Genomic DNA, 19,552 nt, shown 5'->3' on the forward strand with positions numbered 1-19,552 from the left:
CAACTGACACTGATTCAGAGACCCTGTTCCCCTGTTTGTTGACATAAGCAACTGCAATTGCATTTTACATATGAACACCACCAAGTGCCACCTCAATCTTGGAATGCTTGTCAAGTCAACCAGGTCACTTGCATTTCCAAGAAGTTTGTATGTTCAAATTTATGTGTCCATTTACACACCTGAAATAAACTCTCCTTCATGAATGTGTCCATGAACATGAGCATCTCTGTTTAAGGGGGAGGACCCACAAGGGAACTCTCTTCTTAGAAGGTGTCTTACCTAGCCACCATGAAAGGTCCTCCCTTATTTTGCCTAGCCAACACAAAAGGTTCTCCCTTACTTCGTCTAGCCACCACGAAAAGCTCTTCCTTACTTCGTCTAGCTGCCACGAAAGGCTCTACCTTACTTCGTCTAGCCACCACAAAAGGCTCTCCCTTACTTTGTCTAGCCATCACGAAAGGGCCCTCCATTAATTTAAGGGAAGACTCTTGAGAAGCAATTAGTTGAGAAGGTGGATCCCAAATAGTGGAGCAATGTTTCAGTTGCTACTGAAGAGACTTGAAGTAACTACCTTTGAGGTATAAGCTTCTCTAGAGATGAAAGATAGCCTATGACTACCTGCCCTAGTCAAACAGGTTGTTCCTCTTATGGCAGGAAATACACTGGTACTTCACGGATGTTTGTTAGATGAGAGTCACTGTGAAGGCTCTTACTACTACAGTGACCAGTAGCGTGGGGATGAGATCAGACTTCTGCCAGTTTTTCACAATTCCCAGATTGAGACAAAAAAAGCTAGCAAATGAGATATGGTCACCAATCTGAAGCACAGGGCCTTGAATTGGAACACTCTTATTGCAGACAAAGTGGGGGTACTCGTTAGAGTTCTGACAAATGGGTAATTGAATTATGCATCTTGTGGGTCTATCCAAAGCATGAAGTTGCCCTCTCTAATGGAATCTAACACTGAATGTGCAGTTTTAAGAGTGAAACAAATCTGTCAACCATACTTTTTCAATACTGAGAGGTGGATGACAGGTCTCCAAACCCTGCTTGCCTTTACTACAAGGAACGGGTAGCTGTAAAATTCCACAGACTGGTGATCTACTACTTCCTACAACTTTCATGGCAACTTTCTTCATGGTTTCTGCTTCTGCCAACAAGGCCCAAGATTTCCATAAAACTGGTGGTGAGCAAGTTGTGAACAGGATCATTGATTGTCATAGAATGGGGTGGACATTTGTTTTGGAACATTATACAAGCCATGGCTCTGGCTCCTTGTTGCTGCCACTTTGCTCAATGGTGTGTACAGGCAATCCCCTACTTATGGCAGCATAGGAAGGGGACTGCCCAGTATTTATTGACCCCATCCCTTCTTCCCCTTTCCTACCTCCCTGGACTGGCTAAAGAAGGGGGAATGGCAAGATTGAGAAAACTTCCCATCTTTCTTGGAAGACGACAATGTCTGAGCCTCCTGTCTGGGCTTCTGAGGTGCAGTCTTCACAGGTGCACCATATGTCAAGGTTTTTGCTGTACCTTAATGGGGAGGGGGTGTTGTTCATCAGCTGGCAGACTGACATATCCAACCTCAGATGAGTAACCTCTGCATCCTCCAGAGTTGTAGATCGTCCTATGGTGTGATAATGGCATGGAGAGGAGTCTACTTGAGCAACTGAAAAAAAATGCCCAAACCTTGATTAGGGGTTTCACCTCCCCCAAAATCAACATGAGCTGAGACCTTAAAATGCTGCTCCAACTTGGACTGAAGAGGTTTCATGGGAATAGGTCCCCCTCAGGATCCAAAGGATCCCCTCTGGTCTGAACTACCTTCTTTCCTGGAGAAGAGGAGGCCATACTTCTGCTCCTGATCCTATCCAGCACTGGACAAGCCTCTCAATAGAATAGAGGAGGCAGATGGAATCCTGAAGGTTCATAGAATTCAGCCCTTGACTATGACACCCCTCTGCTTTTATCCTTGGATGCAACAGAGTATGAAGACAGAGAAGAGGATCAAGAGGTTATGCCACAAAAAGAAGAGAGAGGGGTTATGCCACATCTCTCGCACACTTTATGTTCACATAGTGAACCATGCTAGAGGTGGAAGAGATCAAAGGAGATCTCTCTCTCAAATAAGAGTGCTTGGATCGTAGACACACCTTAGAGAGTGCAAACATTGAGCAAGAGTACACACACCTTAGAGGTTGTGCAAATATTGAGCAAGAAAGTGCAAATTCTCCTCTACAGCCCCTCTGAAATTGAACGTGAGATAGAAACCATCCTGTTGCTCACCCTTGTGTAGTCTGGTGTGCAAACAGCTTGTTCATGCTCACCCTGCTGCAACTCAACAAAGCTGCTGGAGGGGGTGTGCACCCCATCCACAGACCCAGGGTTGGGGAACAAAGAAGCTGTGCACAGGTATCCTGTCATGAGCCCATGAGTGCACAGTGGGAGAGCAAGGTGGTGGTCCTCTTGTCCAAGTGGAGATGTGTAGTGTGGCACCAGCCCTGCCTGAGATACAATGATCCCCAAAAGTGAGCTGGCATCTCTACTCTCCTGCCAAGAGGAAGTGCATGCAGGGAAAGCCCACCTGGACTTCTTGACCATGGTCTTGGACTTCTCTGTTTTCTTCCTCTTGCACAGAGGATGAGAGTCTGGGGACAAGGAGGCAGAGAAAGACAACAAGCTAGATGAAAACAACAATTATGAAGAGAAAGATGAAAAGGAAAGAAGGCATGAACACCTCTTACTTTCCTCACGACCTCTCAGACTTTTTGGTTACCTTTAGATCTGTAGGACTCCTCGAGGTTGGAGGGGGAGAAGTCATAACTGGCTCAGCTACAGGCAACACAACTGTTACTAAAGGATCACCTGCAGTAGACAAGTTAGTCACAGGAATTGCAGCTGTAGCATCAGTGGATGGTTCATCATTCTTCCTGCCAGTGATTCAGTGAAGGCACAACAGACTATCTGGAGGATTAAAAGACCAAAGATTATGTAGGTATTCATAGAAAGACATCTTCCTACTACCATCTTTATCCTTACATGAATGATAAACAGGTTTGTAGTATGTAGGAGAGCTAACCCTCCTCAAAGAGGAAGATCCAACTGTATGATGAAGAGAAATGGCACCCAGTAGTAAGAAGGAACCAGAAGGGTTCAGTGTTGTCACTGGAGAAGTTTTGCCCCTGAAGAACTGGGCAAAATTTTTACGACCTTTCTCCATCTACCATACGTCTGCCATGAGTTGAGGGCCAATAAGTACATTCATAACAGACAGTACATTCCCTGCCCTTGCAGTCAGAACAAAGTACATGTGGGGGTTTGCCAATACGGGAGAATGAGTGAAGTGGTAGAGGAAAATGAGTGAGGGGTTGACCCCTCTCAACCCCTCATCTCCACCAGTTAACCTCGTCAGTAAGATTAAATATTTTTTCCAGCTTCCACACAAAGATATTCCATCTGTGAAAAGCAATGGTCACTAAACACTAATATGAAATATCTTCATTCACTTTCCCAAACTTAGTGAATGAATAAGGAATGATTAAGGGATTTACGTTAATCTGCCCATTTCTCACCATAGATAGGGAAATGAATGACGGATGGCAAATACCTACTGATAAATGTTTGAATATGTTAATCACTAAATAATGGAAAGATGGAAGAATACTTGGCTTTAACTGCATTATTTCAGTGAAAGAATAATAATCTTCATCTTTATCCACGAATGACGGCTCCAAAAATAACCCAATAAAAAGTGACACATGCATCCATTTCCATTTAGCTAGAACACGGGAGGTCAAATGATCCAAAACAACTAATCAATATTGTGATGGCATGAATTAGTTGCATATCCAAACCAGACAGTTGGTGAGGTTAACAGTGTACTAAAAAGGAATGCAATAAATCCGCAATAGGATAATTGTTTGTTTGTATGGTGTTTTTACGTTGCATGGAACCAGTGGTTATTAAGCAACGGGACCAACGGCTTTACGTGACTTCCGAACCGCGTCGAGAGTGAACTTCTATCACCAGAAATACACATCTCTCACACCGCAGTGGAATGGCCTAGAATCGAACTCGCGGCCTCCGAGGTGGCAGGCTGGAATCATACCGACCACGCCACTGAGGCGCGCATTAGGATAATGACCAAAATGTGGTTATATAAATAGATTAAAAATACGTGTAAGTTGTGTAAGTTACCGTGTCTTTATCACAGCGCAATAATAAGATGAGAAGATTGTATTATACTTATTTCTAAGGAATTAAGCGCAAGGTGAGGTTAAACTTTCTATTTCAAAGGATCCATTGCCGTGGAAAATAATGGCAATTTTAATCTTCTCATGTGTATTTTTAGAGTTAGGGCAGTTAATAATTTGCTAAATAATGTCAGAAGCTTTTCTTATGGGAGGAATGTTGCATAAATAAAATAAACAGCACCTCACCTTACATAAACGATTACAATTCGTCTTGACTGTGTATTATTAAAATAACGTCTTGCGAAAGTATCCTGAGTGAAATAAATATTTGGATTAGCACAAATTATGTATTTAAAAAAAAGCAATATTTAGAAAAATGTCTGATTTTTCCTTAGTTCGCCCCCAAGTGGAATTGACTAGAAACCTTCAAGCCACCTGTATATAGCATCTATTTAAAACTTAATGTGATTAAACTGTCACCTAAGTAAAAGTAAACTTTGGATAAATGCCACTGGTTTTACTTTAGCACTAATCTTAATCATTTACCTGTACACAAGAATTTCAACAAATAAGGTACCTTCAGTATACCAATAAGACTGGGTATTAACATTTCAATTTTTAAGCTAACATTAGCGTGTTTTGTGTATAAAAACACCAGCGTGATGAATCATTATTTTAGAAGTTTTCGTCAATTAAAATAAATTTCTGTCAGTACTTTAGAACACCTTTTACGACAATACATTAATTCCAACACAGCTTTTTGTTTCAAAGAAGAAATTCATAACTCAACTATTTTAGAACATTCGGGCCACTTTGAATATTTAACGATACTATATATATATTATATATATATATATATATATATATATATATATATATATATATATATATATATATATATATATATATATATATATATCAATTATTTTCATTTACTGACATCCTGGCGGTATTCTAAGTTGAATTCTTATCCTCTTTATGAGTATCTATGCGATATAAAAAAAAATTCTCTCCATTTTTTAATATAAATGTTCGACAACATAGAGCTAGTGCTATACAAAGGGTTGTGGACCGAATGTAGAAATGGTATCTGTCCATAAAATAATGATGATGACAGCTCTTGATCCATTACAGAGTTTCATTATATAGCCTACCGGAACAATAAGTGTTATTGTGATAGTTCCTAAAGATAAAGAATGAAACACAAAATTTGGGTTAGGGATGCGCAAATCACGGATAAAATTGTGTGTGACTAAAGAGTGCTCTGTGGATACTTGGAGAAAACTTTTGATTAAGCATATTAACAGTTCGGCTTGTCAATTTTGATATATTTGTTTGCACTTATGTGTTCAAGTATTGATGGCTAGTGATAATCTCAAGTTTATATACTTTTCGAGATAAGAAAATGATCAAGGCGAGCAACGTAGACACAGTAGAGACAGAAAAATGAAAAGGAAGGATTAGTTCATATCAGCTTTCGAACCAAGCAAATTAATGACGAGGAAGAAGGTATTCCGATATTTTCAAAGTCAGGGAAAAGAAGATGTCTTAAGAGAGCTTTTGGTTCTAAAATGGACTTTAAATGTGTTCACAAAAATGAAGGTTCGGGATACGCACGAGGATAATAAGGAAGGCTTCGGGAGTATGCAAAACTCTTGTCATCAAGTAATTAATTCCAGGGATACCTACAATACAGCTGGCAAGCGCACGGGTCTTGTACACCCATTCATTTTGGCTCTATTGCACGGCTCTATTGCACTAGCTGAATTTGGTGTACGTTTGAGAATAAAACTTTTTGGCCAAATTTATTTGGTCACAATTGTCCAATATATTTTTGAAACACTCGGTGTGGCTCAATTTAGTAATCGTATGTATGCAAGAAAAAAACAGACTAAAGACGCCTTCGAACAAGGGGAACAATTTAACACTTTATCAACATGATACTTTTGTTTTTGTAAACAGCCATCTTCAGTATTAAATGCAACATTAAAGCATGTATAAACGGCATATAGCAAATGCTTATACTTACTCTCAAACATCTCTAATTATTAAATATAACACACTAGATCTATCAAAGCCATTCTATAATAATTATTACCATTATCAATACTGGGTGTGGATGCATACACACTCCCACGAAGCACACATGAACATTTGTTACCCTGCGATTGTCTGCAACTATGAAAATGCTGAGAAGGGTCAGAATGGAGACAGGTGACACGGACTATTCTCCATTTAAGAACCAAGATTCAGTAGTAGAAGAAGAAACACTTATTCAGTGGTTTCTGAGAATACCTAATATTACAGACTCACCTCAGCAACACTTCGGAAACATTTATCGGGTGTTTCGCCGGATGCCCAGATCACAACATAATACTGTCCTGCTACAAATAGCAATATGTAGTCTTCAAAGTAAAAAGTAGCAATATGCAGTCTTCAAAGTAAAAAGAAGAAAAAAATTTCACTACACAGGTTGTTCTTGCCAAGCTTAAGAGTTCTGTCGCTTATTCTTTTGGAAAAATGCAAACTTGAATCGAATGACTGCAGGATCAACTTCAAAGACGGTATTACACGTAAACCATACGGATTTCCTTCACAAAAGAATAGAAACATTAGAAACAATTCTTGTAGCTACCATAAAAAAAGGAGAAATACCTATGAAAGTGAGGTCTGAGAAAAACTTTCTGCTGACATACAATTATATCCAAAAGGATTGTCGCCAAGAAGTGTATTACTATGGAGAAGTATATAATCATGTAACAGATAAAAGAATACCAATCTTTGATGCAAGAACCAGCGTTTCACAACAGCAAAATATATTTCAATTTGAACCACTTTGAATTGATAAATTGAACAATATGAAATAGACTTATGTCAGATAAGCACATCTAAGCGTTATAATCCCCTGTTATATAAGGTGCCACAAACATCACGTAACATAAATATGAATATGGAAAATGAAAAAATTCTCGAAATAGCGAAAAAAGACTAGATAGATACACATGTAAAACTAATCTTAACATTTAAGATTATTAAACATTCCAGACATGATTGACAAATGGGGTGACAGAACAGCAGAAAAATGAATATTCTAAATAAGATTTATAAAAGCCATAAAAATCTTACAAATAGATCCCTTAAATCTTCTAAATATAAAAAGAAAATTCTTAAGTCTACGCTGTAAACCTAATTTTCAGTTACCGTAAATATATGGATTAATATTATTATGATCACATTAGTATTACTGTATCATTATGGAAAATAATGTAAGAATAATGCTAACTGGCGTGCTGGACATCAACTCCGAATTTTCGTATACTTGTAACTTAATATGAATAAGGATGAAATTAGTTTTCTTGGTAACAATTTTTGTTTTGTTTTAGGCAATATAATTTCAATCTTTTCATTCACTGCCTTACTATATTGAAAGGGGCAGAACTAAAAGAAAGCACATCACCGTCTTTCACGAAAAAAACTCACCAACAGTTCACAGGTCACTAAGAAGAAAAATAAAATAAGACTGAACAGTCCTCCACAGATATGTATATTACCTCTGAAACCTCAGTAGATGTAATTCCACTCTGTCTCTTCCCTGTGCATAACTTCAGTACTCCCATTGCCTTCATGATGTCCATAGGAACCGAAGGATGTACAAGAATTGAGAGATAATATCCATTGAGCAATCTGGGTAAGTCTTGTAATTCTTAGTATTCTTTGAAAAGATAGAGCGTATTAAAGTTTCTTTGAGCAGTGTTGATTAAGATTCTTGAGTTCTTAAGTTGAACTTTACCACTAACTTCACTCACTTCATGGATGGTGACAAGATTGTAAACACTAACACTTACAAACGGTTGAAGCTTGCTCTCTGAACAATTCTAGAACGAGAAAAAGCCATAGAAAATAATTTTTCTCACATCAAAATAATAATATTCTTGAAATAGTTCTCGTAGCACTGAAATTCACACCAATCTCCTGTTTTTACTATGAAAGTAAAATCTTTATGGCACATCACGCAGTCTGACCTTACCATTTATTGCAGATTTATCAACAAACAGCCTGAGCGTTTTTTGCTTTGGAACTTTAGGTATTTGACAAAAGAGAGAAAACGGAAGTGGCTCAGAAAAAAGATTAAGGTAAAAAGGAAGAAGATGAAAAAAGGACATTAACATCCAAGTCACATTCATGTCTATGATTTCTAACTTATATACACCAAATCGACTGATGATGCCCCATTTGTGCAAAGCTTTGCATTTTAGAGATCCTGCTCAACTCTCTTCTGAAGGACTTTGCTCACTTGAATGTCGATAGGCAGGGTCGAGTCATAGAGGAAGGGAGACTCCAGGAGAATAACTACCGTTCCTATGACGGAAGTCAGACCGAATAGCCAAAGAAGTAGACGATCCAGTACCATGGCCACAAAAGCCCACTCATCGTCCTCCTTTGAGAAAAAATGGAAAGAGCATTAGGCACTCTCAGAAATTCCTCAATTCTAAATACTTTTGATGTATACTGGTTAATAGTTGCCATCTTAAAATGGTGAAAAAACTAACTTTGCACCAGTCTAGATAACGACAGAATTAAGATTTCTTAAAGAACAAATTGTGTGTGCCTCAGTATCTGATCTGCAAATTGATTTATTATTTAAATCAAGCTGCATGTGCCATGCGATGGGCTGAATCATCAACACAAAAAATGGCAGCCTCACACTTCATTTACCAAATAGCCTCCTACAATATCTGTTGAATTATGGAAAATGGTAAACAGTTCTTGTCAAAAGTTTAAGTAGCTCAGTAACTGCAAGCAAATGTAATACATTATCCAGTAGTTAATGCATATCAGATAATAACTCTTGGAATTAAATGGACTTTTACAGGTCTTATGAAAGTTTTATTCAATCTACGTTAAAAGTGAAGAACACCAATTTTATATGTCAAAAAGTATTCTTTCCTCAAACCTATATTATTAAATCTATATTATGTCAGCACAACTTTTTAAGTGTAATAAATAAAAATTACAATGACATGGGGTTTCATTATCTGACACGTACTGGAAACTATCAAATGCTATTACACACCCCTTTCATAGCAGTCACCTTGTGCTGTGATACAACACTTCTACTACACTTAACATTTTGTAATAAAGTCCGTTTTCATTTACAGTGTCCAAATGCCAAACCAAATTATTTAGACTTATCTGTGTGTGTGTGTGTGTGTGTGTGTGTGTGTGGGGGGGGGTTGTAAAAAGTTGCTCTGAGAGCGACATTGGATGACAAAACCCTCATATTGATGATCACCAGTGAGCTGAGATTTGGGTCTAGGGATAAGAACTAGAGATCAAACAGGACTCTTTATCTTATTGGGGAAGAGCCCAAACTCTCCAAGATTTTAAAATCATTCCCAAAGGTTAGACATTCCCAGGTTCTATGCACAAGTTTTGAGGTAATTTAGTGCTCCATCATGACTATGAGCTGTCAACTAGATTTGACTCCCTGTGATGTCATCCTATTCCCCAAGAGGAAGTGGTCATTTTTACGCCATAAAAAAGATCCCGTACGAATTGAATAAAATGCTTAAGATACTTAAAGTACAGGAAATTCTGGGAGTGTTCAAAGCAGGGCACACACACACAGAGCAATGTATTACTGCACAAGGTGACTACATCAAAGGGACAGATTCATATTATCAAGAAATGTCAGACAATGTGTAGATTTAAGAGATCAAATGAGTAACTTATTTAAAAAATGTGTACAATACTAGTTTAGAGCACTTCATTGTGTTTATCCACATACTTGATAATACCAGTTGTTTTCAATCAGATTCTCCTTTCATGTTCTGATGACTTAAGTACATGATTATGACACGAATTAAAATTGAGAAAGGTCATTTATAGAAATTTTATTACACTTCGTTTACACACTGGCAAGAATTTTTCCAGAAAAAATTTTATTTATACAAAAAACACGGGTAGTGTTCTTTTGTTGTTAAGAACCTCGTGGTGAAACAAATATTTCTAAGTAATTATAAAAATGAACAAATATTCCCTGTGATAAAGTTATTCAATTAAAGTTTTTGAGTTGCTTAATATCTTAACATGTCAATAAAACATCAGCATTTTCAAAAGTAGTCAGCACAGGCTCGAAGAAATAATCATGAAGTTTTTTTCAGTGCCATTCAAAACCATTCAGAACTTTGCATTGCAGTATAATAATACAGTTCCAATACCAAGTCTTAGAGAGTACTTTGATATATAAAGGTACAAAGCAAAAATTAATATTGAGATTATAAAGTATTAATCATCTCATATTGTAATTATCATAATTAATTATGTAAATGTCATAGAAGAATGCATGATGCCATCAACAGGTTGAATTTCTACGTTAGTGTTATCATTAAGGTTGAACAAGAAAATTGTGTAATTTTAGAGATACCCATCAGTGTAATCTACACCACTTAAACCAATCAGTGTAATCTACACCATTTAAACCAATCAGTGTAATCTACACCATTTAAACCACAGTTACTGAGCATTGGTAAGACATACTGTTAAGTGTGGTACTAAATTATGAACTTACCTCATCAAATTTATCTTGCTGCACCATATGAAAATGGATAAACTTGACATTGTGGATTGCCCTTTGGATTTCCAAAGGGTAACGGGCCTGTGCCTCCTGAGGGATGTTGAAACACTCGGGCAATTCTCCGAAGGTGGCCTCAAAGGTGTTCCTGGGCAATCCAGGAGATCCAGCGAGTCCATCACTTTCGACACCTCCGGAACATATACCAGTAGCACCAAGGCCCCCAGTGGCTCCCATGGATCCGCCATGGTAGCCGCGATTCCCAAGACCCCCGAAACACCCTTCACCCGGTGGACGGAAACCATTGTATGAAGATCCTGAAGAAGATAAATCGAGTTCGAGTTAAATATACAAGTTTCTCAACTCTTCTGTCTTTCTGTCCATTCTTGGTTACTGTTGACATCCAAATTTACTCAAATTCACTTGCGTGCAATCTTTGTCAATTAAATAATTGATTTTCAGTTTCTATGTATGCTTGTAACCAGATCTTTGGTTTGGTCACCATGCCAGGCTTCGATTTCTTACCTGGCCGATGTTGTTGCGGGGGTCGAATTCTCTCCCTCAGTGTACTGGCACCATTGCCATCGTGCCTTGGTGGAGGACGTTCTGGCAAATCCTGTCTCTCAGTAGTCACTTTTCCATTTCCATTTTTCGGTACTCTCATCAGAAGGAACCTCGGCAAATACTGGACAAATACCTGCCAGAAGTACAATATTTGCTTTCATGGAGTGGTATCGGTTAGTGTTTGAAGTTTATTGATTTCCTTATTAACAATTCTTCCACCATGTCTGAAAAAATTTAATTACACAGAAACTGTGTGTGGAAATTCTGACAATGGATAATGTTGCAATCCGCTCACACTTACCAGTCTAACCCACGGAGCCATTCGATGTGTCGATGGTTTCCGGTAGTGTATATTTAAAACGATGATAGTAACGAGAACACTAATGGCAACAAGAACCATAGTGAAGAGAAGGTACTTCCCAAGGAGAGGGACAGCCAAGGACGTGGATGGCATGATCTCGGAGATGAGCAAGAAGAACATGGTCTGGGAGAGCAAGATGCTGATGCAAAGACACACCTTTTCACCAGAGTACACCGGCAAGTAAAATACCAATACCGAGAGATACTCGAGGGCAACGCATGGGATAATGAGGTTGACTGTGTAAAAAAGTGTCTTCCGCCTGAGAGTAATGTTGAAGTAAATATCTGAAATGAGATTAAAATACCATTAAAAGTTACTGCAAAAGATAATACCTTGAACTTACACTATTACTTTAACTGTAGAATTACATCACATCAAGAAAATAGATATAACTGGAAAATTACCAACATTATTTTTTTACTTAAACTAAATCTAGCAGTTTGAGTAAATTAGTGTTGTAATTCTTACTAAAGCAACATACAATATGGGAAAAAATTACAAATTATTACTTTTATACAAGCCAGAATTTTTTTGGAAACATCTACGAAAGCCTTCACCCTTCGAGATGGCATGTTTTTCTTCACGTCAAAACAAGTGATGATAGTTTTACATATTGAAAGTGCTGGTCTTCACTCATGTTTTACAAAAAGCAAATATACATAAAAAAAACCTGCTTAAATTCATTATCTACTCCACCGAAAAAAAAATATATTTGGACGGTTCTCGGAAAGGATGAGGTTTACTCTCAAAATAATGAATTAACCGAACCTTGAATTAAATGCTCAAAGAATATGCGTCAGGGCCAAATTAGGAAAACATAAAAGGCATATTGATTTAATAATACCTCTGACTGCCAACCAAAGATTAAACCTTTAATCAGTGACCCGTGCTTTTTGGATAGGGATAATAAAGGGGGCATAGGGTAAAAACAATCGGCGTTAATTTGTAATTGTACTCTGCATTTTAAATAGATATATATGCCGTTGTCCGTTTTCAACGACATGATAGGTAAACTCAGAATGGATAAATTAAAAAACATATTGGTTAAGGTGGAGAGATAATGTGATTGCATTTATTTGATCGTAATAAAAGTACACTAGACATACCTTCGACCATTACAAAGTAAACGGTTTACTTTAATTATTAATTTTTTTGGTGTAAATGCATAATAATAATAATAATAATAATAATAATAATCATATAATAATAATATCAATAATAATAATAATAATAATAATAATAATAATAATAGATTTTATTTTCAGCTCAAGGCTTTATACATGGAATATATAAAGAATGCACAATAACATACACAGTCTAGACATATGATAACATGATAAAAAAAATTATTAATCGGCAATATCCACACTTGCTCGGGTAGTATAAAAGATGGTGATCAAAATAATGGTAATAACCGTAATAAAATTGAGAACAGTTAAAAAATTTAATGTAAGAAAACTATATTGAATATAATCACAGTAATAGTGAAAAAAGGAAAATACCAGTAATAACAATAATCGTAGGAATACAATAATAATGACAGATTATGCAGAGGACATTTTGCAAAAACAGATATTAAGTCATTTAGGGAACAAACGCCTCATTTTCCCATCTTCCCCACATTTTAGATCTAGGCTCACTACTTAGGATGCCTTGTATGAGCGAATTGCTGCTGTTTTACAGTCGGGTGATCAGACTGGACATTGTTCGCCTTACAGTGATTTTTAAATTGTCCAGGTGGTTTTCTGTGCACATCTGTATGGCTGAGTGGTATTGAGGATTGTTTGTGAGGCGTCTCAAAATGTCATTGTGAACATCAGTGATACGTCTCAAGGTCTCTCGGGTGTAGTTCTTCCACAGGGAGCATCCATAAATACTGTAGCAATACGAGCGGAAGAGCAACAGTTTCAAGTCTCGGTGACAGAAGGCAAACCTCCTTGCAATCATGTTGCCAGTTGCACATAGTTTACAACGCCTCTGTTCAATGTCTCCCGTATCTTTTAGGTCATTGTGATAATGTGACCCATATACGGAAATTCGTGCACAATTCCAGCCGATGATTTCCGAGGAAAATGTTTGGTTCTGCAATATGTTTAAGCGATCTCGGGAGCTGCGACATGCACCGGGTCTTGGTTTCGTTGTAAGGGATATCAAATTCCTCTGCATATTGGCGGCAAGTGTTGATGATTCGTTGGAGACCCTTGCACTGATGGGGAAATCAGAACCACATTGTCGGTGTAACAGAGGTTTATTTATAGTTTTTTTATTGACAGTGCATCGGATTTAGAGTGAGTTCAGTTTGACATTCAAGGCATCTGTGTATGTATTGAACATGTATGGAGAGAGAATGCCCCCTTGCCGAAGCCCGTTTAGGGAGCCGAAGGTGTACGGTAATACGTTACCCCATTTGACACAGAATTGCTGTGTGGAGAACCAGCAATATAAAATGCCAATTAAATATAGAGGTGTGCCTCTTTTATGCAGCTTCAGGTAGTTTACTCTGTCAAATGCTTTCTCACATCCACAAAACATAGGTAAACAGGAGAAGCTGATGATATGTAATAGTTCAGCAATTCTTTCAGTATGTAGATGCAGGTGTCGGTTGAGTGCTTTGCTTTAAATCCGAACTGGTTGTCAGTGGTGTGTAGAAAGGGGAGAAATCTCACTAGAAGAACTGACTCAAGTATCTTCGAAGCGATCGTTGTGATTGCAATCGGCCGGTAATTGCCAGGTTCAGCTGCATCCTTTAGCTTGTTTGATTAATGGTATCAAGTGAACTAAGAGAGAGGAAATCTGGAATAAATTGGTGAATAATGCGTGGATTAAATAGGGCAGCTAGCAAAATGTAAATTATCAGATGGCAGAATTTGAAAGGCTCTTGGGAAAGACCATCGCAGCCCGGGCGATTTATTATTAAATTAGATAGGTTGTTTATGGCATCACTGATGTCACCTGGCGTAATGTGATGTGCGAAATGAAATTGAATGTTATCAGTAAGGAGGTTATCTACATCCCTTCCGGTGTCTTGATCGTTTATGCAATTCAGGATATTGCTGAAGTGATCGCCCCACATACTTGCGATAGCCTCGTCACCGACTGCTTCTCCTACTCTCTGTGATGGCTTTTTGATTTTGGGATTGAATGTCTTTCCAAAGACGAGGATAATCACCAGATTCTAAATTTCTAGACATTGCATTGGCTCTTAGTTGCTTCCCATTTAATCTGCAGTGCTTAAGAGCAAGTTTGAACCGCGCTCTCTCCTGTCTCATTAGCAATGCAAAGTGTCCTTCCCTGAGGCTACCATTTTGCTTCCACAGCAAAAATATTTCTCGTGAATATGAATACAGATCTTTAACCAAGTCATTCCAGCCAGGTACATCACGAGAATTACCTTGACGAAATTTAAGGTAGCCTTGCTGGTGGCAAGCATAGCGGAAATTATATTCGAATAGAATTTATTCAGATCTCTCCTGTGGTGGTCATTTTTACATTTTGTGTTAGTACCCAGTTAGGCGTCTGCCGGTAAACTATTGACCGCAACCTGGTTTCCGTGGTCCCCCTAAAGTATCTGGTTTTCTGTTGGTTTTTAAAATCCCAGTTTACAGCTGGTGGTTGATCAGTTAGGATGTTCACGGTAGGGAGGGATGGAGTTCTGAATGACACCTGTAATGGGATGTGATCGTAGCCCATTGTAAGATCGTAGCGAATGTTCCAGGTCACAATGGAATCATCAAGTTGTGGAGATGTAATGCAGTGGTCCAGCCAGGAGGTTACAGTTGTGTCCGTTCTATTTTGTACATAAGAATATGAGGAGGGCAAGGAGCATTACATCGCCAATCTGGAGAGCATGATTTTGACAGAGGTAAGTTCATTATAAAATTGTTTTGTGGGGTGAGAATTAAGGTCCCCGATTACACAGATATGATCAGCATCAGAATCGTGAATAATACTGTGTAACTCACCTACAGTCATGCAGTATTGATCAAAATTATTGTTATTTTCCTAGATCATATAAACATTAATTACTAGGATCTTAGTCACCTACTGTCACTTGGAGTCCCAGCAACCTGTCATCTCATTTACTATGTTGTCAGGAAAAAAGGCCCCTTTTCGGGCGACCGGCTACGATTTGAACTGTAACGTGCATCAGTGAAGTCGAGAAAGCTCTGACGTCTTCATGTATTAAATCGCAGATGACAAGGTCATGTGGCCAGAGGAGCGTTTCTTGCCATGCAATGATGGCTTTTGCAGAACATGTTTAGGAGAGAAATGTTCTGCTTGAGGCCAAAAACATTCCAAGAGATTATATCTGATGTATCCATGGTTACTCACGAAGATGGGAGATGAAGGCGCTGATCATTTAGGTGGATGGGGGAGTTATCCAGGGGTTGTGGGTAGTCACTCGCCGTGGGAGGATGGCCGTCACTTGCGGTGGAAGTGACCCTGCTTGGGGTGTCAGTAAGTTCCCCTGGGAGTGGTTGGTCCCGGATTAGGTTATAGCTTGAGACTATTATATTAGGCCCGAAATTCTCGTCTTTAAGAACATCGAGGTGTTGAAATAGGCAGTTAATCCTGTAAGCCACTTTATGTTTACTTTTGGATGGGAGTTCGTGGGAGATCAGGGGATCAGAGCCCGTGAGACACTTGACTCTCTCCACTATGGCATCTATATGTGTGTGTGTGTGTGTGTGAAACGGAACTTGGTTCTGGCCGTTTACTTAAGGAAGGAACCCTCATTTTTTTAAAATTCCATTTCTGCCAACAACTATTGTAACATAACTGGCAGAACATTAATTTTTATTTTAAATCTAAGTAGTTGACATACTTCTTAATATGCAATGGCTGATAGCATACTATAACTATAGTAAGTATGAAAAATTGTTAATTGGAAAACATGGAAGACAAACATCAACCACTCAATTCATATATATAAGCGTGGTCATATACATGCTAAAATGTTCCTACTTTATAATAGTATACTGAAATTGAAAGGCGAGTCAGTGACCGTAGTAAACTGTGTGTATATGTTTCCTAAGATCTGAAAGCTGAAAGCAAGGATGATTAACAATGGAGAAACCAGTTGTTTTCCTGTTCGAGATAGTAGGAAAGAACGTTTCCCCTCTTTCGGAGTAAACTGAAGAAACAGGACAGTAGTACGTTCTAGCAATTTCGGATAACAATGGAAAATCAATTCAGAGTTCTTCCACAATTTAATTAATTTCTGATGCTTTCAACTGTTGCACCGATAGCATATTTGCTAATTTCATTAGCTTTTTCAGTTGAACTTTCTGCAGCTTCATGACTTTTCATCAACCAATGTTTGCCCCTTGTACAAGTTTTTCTTAAAATCATCGAATGCTTCGAATTTCATCTAGCAACTATGATTTTACTTGGTTCTTAATATCCTTTGTGGGTTCTGGCTTATAGTTTCATTCAGAATGTTTAGCCCATTTAAATCAGACAGCATGATTCATTATACAAAGCACTTTCCCTTATTAGTTATGATCCTTGCATTGCTTGATGCTTTCAGTATGTAGCTTTTGAGGCAACTACATGCGACTTTTAGCTAACTGGCTTTGTAATTTCACAGTAGGGTTAAAGTATGTGAAATTTCCAGTTTCCCACTCATTAACACTTATCAATGGAAGGTCATGTTCAGGAGTTTACAGCAAAATTTCTCTCTGCAGTGTGGATGCTCAGTCAAGCTGGAGGTGTGCTTTAGCTGTTCTAGCATGCATTCTCTGCACTGGAAATAGTGGTGTTTCCATTCCCTTCTCAGGCTGAATTTCTTTGAGCTCATTGTGGGCTACACTTCAGTGTACAGATATCTCTGTTTTCCCTGGCGGAAAATTGCATCTTCACAGAATATCACGTATTAAAATATCTTGCCTCTCATCTTTATTTCGCCACTATGTCGTCGATGAATGAATCGTGAGTTCAATATTTTCTCCAGTGTGAGAGCCAAGAGAGTGCTTAGCAGAATTAATGGCATTCTTTCGTTCGTACTTCGTACTGATCCAGTGACATGTTAGCGACATGAATGACTACACAGAGTGAGACGAAGTACAAAAAAAGTATATGAAAGATATGTGAGGGGCATTGCTTGCGTCTAGTTTAGCTGCATGATTTGACGTTCTCATGTGCCTTAGGGAGCATTACTTATGCAAAGTACTTCTGACTGGGAGTCACATTTTCAGATGAAGATGGGCAAGAAGTTCAGTGAAACTTTTTGATCTTCAACTATGTTGAATAGCTGGTTGACAACGGCAATCATTGTCATATTTTTTTATGATTAGGCAGAACACGTTGGTCATTGATCTTCCATACTTTGTTCTGACTACAACTCTCCTCCAGGGACATCTATATTTGTTGTGCTTGTGGCCTCCTCCTGATTATATTTAAAGCATGCTTAGGGGAACCTCTTAGTCCCCTCTTAATACCCTTGTGACACAGCTAACACTGCTATCTTCTCAGCTTGGTCAGCAACTGTATGATACTAACTATAATAGTGAGCATGACTGGGCATCTCCAAATTATGAAAAATTTCTCGGTAAATATTACTATTAAAAGAATATAGAATATTGGCATCAGGCTTTTTTTTAAATCTAATGTATTTTAATCATATGCATATATAGTTAAGAGTAGTTTAAAATCTAATTAGCATCACTTGGGCTATACCACCGTTTCCATAGCCTAGATAATTTAGAGACACTGTTTACAAAATAGCCTAGATAATTCAGACACTGTTTCCAAAACAGGCTAAATGGGAAAAATGTCTGGTCTATAATTAATACAGTATTAGTTTTCCTAAACTGTACTGTTTGCTCGACAAAAAATAAATTAATGCCACATTATTCAATTCCTCTGGCCCCATCTACAAACTGTACAGTACATAATGGATATAACTTCTTAGATCGACATCATGATTGTAATTTCCTGCGTCTTCTCTCATCATCAAAGCAAAACTGAAGGAAAAAACGAAAATTGTCGATTTATTATTTAAACACACGTTATGCGACATTAGATGGAAAACTTGGCAATCATCATTGTTTAATTATTCAGGGCTTTAGCTTTGAGGATTAGAAAGTTACAAGGAATTAAGAAATTATTATATATATATATATATATATATATATATATATATATATATAATATATATATATATATGCTGTGTATGTATGTGTGTGCCTACAAGCGTCCTCATGAGATGTAGATTAAGATTATGCAGTATCATTAAAGATTAATTTTTTCCTGTTGTATTTATTTACAACTATGTTCATTCACAGTAAATCTTCCTCTCTTATCCTTCCACTCGTCCGCTTTTGCATTAATGTTAATATATTATATTATTATATTATATATATATATTAATATATATATATATATATATATATATATATATATATATATTACACGTGTAATTCTATTATTATATATTATATATATATATATATATATTATATATATATTAATATATATATATATTAATATAGTAGTAATAATATATATATCAGACATTTGGCAGCTGAAGCTGAAAAAACGCCACGTTCCTTTAGAAGAATAATTTATTCTTGGTTTCACTTATTTACACTTTAATTAACTTACTGTTCATTCTTAAGTTATTAAATCTTACTCCCTCTTGTCCCCCTTACCTGGCGGGGAGGGGGGAAGGGGCCAATGTAAAGAAAAATAATCCATAGTTTTCCCAAGGTCAATGGCGGGATGGGAAGGATGGTGACATGTAATGAATGATAACCGAAAACAACAGATGGTGTTTAATCCCTAGTTTTTGAGGCCTCTTGAGATGAATAGTGACACTCCCAATGCCCTTCAAGTCCAAGTTCAGCCCTGATAGGAAAG

The 19,552-nt window shown here is 37.6% G+C and overlaps 1 protein-coding gene across 1 annotated transcript in view; it reads right to left on the bottom strand.

Moving 5' to 3' along the window:
* Positions 1 to 5,146: 5,146 nt before the first annotated feature.
* The window catches only part of LOC135201371 (acetylcholine receptor subunit alpha-L1-like), a 101,868-nt gene continuing 87,462 nt past the window's right edge, over positions 5,147 to 19,552 (bottom strand). Inside the window, exons 4-7 of the mRNA XM_064230218.1 lie at positions 11,633 to 11,976; positions 11,293 to 11,464; positions 10,765 to 11,084; positions 5,147 to 8,631 (exon numbers count right to left, since the gene is read on the bottom strand). Of these exons, the coding sequence (XP_064086288.1) occupies positions 8,446 to 8,631; positions 10,765 to 11,084; positions 11,293 to 11,464; positions 11,633 to 11,976 (1,022 nt within the window). The 3' untranslated portion in view covers positions 5,147 to 8,445. The remainder of the gene's footprint in view (positions 8,632 to 10,764; positions 11,085 to 11,292; positions 11,465 to 11,632; positions 11,977 to 19,552) is intronic.

This window comes from Macrobrachium nipponense, chromosome 28 (genome assembly GCF_015104395.2).
Source record: "Macrobrachium nipponense isolate FS-2020 chromosome 28, ASM1510439v2, whole genome shotgun sequence".
Taxonomy (NCBI): Eukaryota; Metazoa; Arthropoda; class Malacostraca; order Decapoda; family Palaemonidae; genus Macrobrachium; species Macrobrachium nipponense.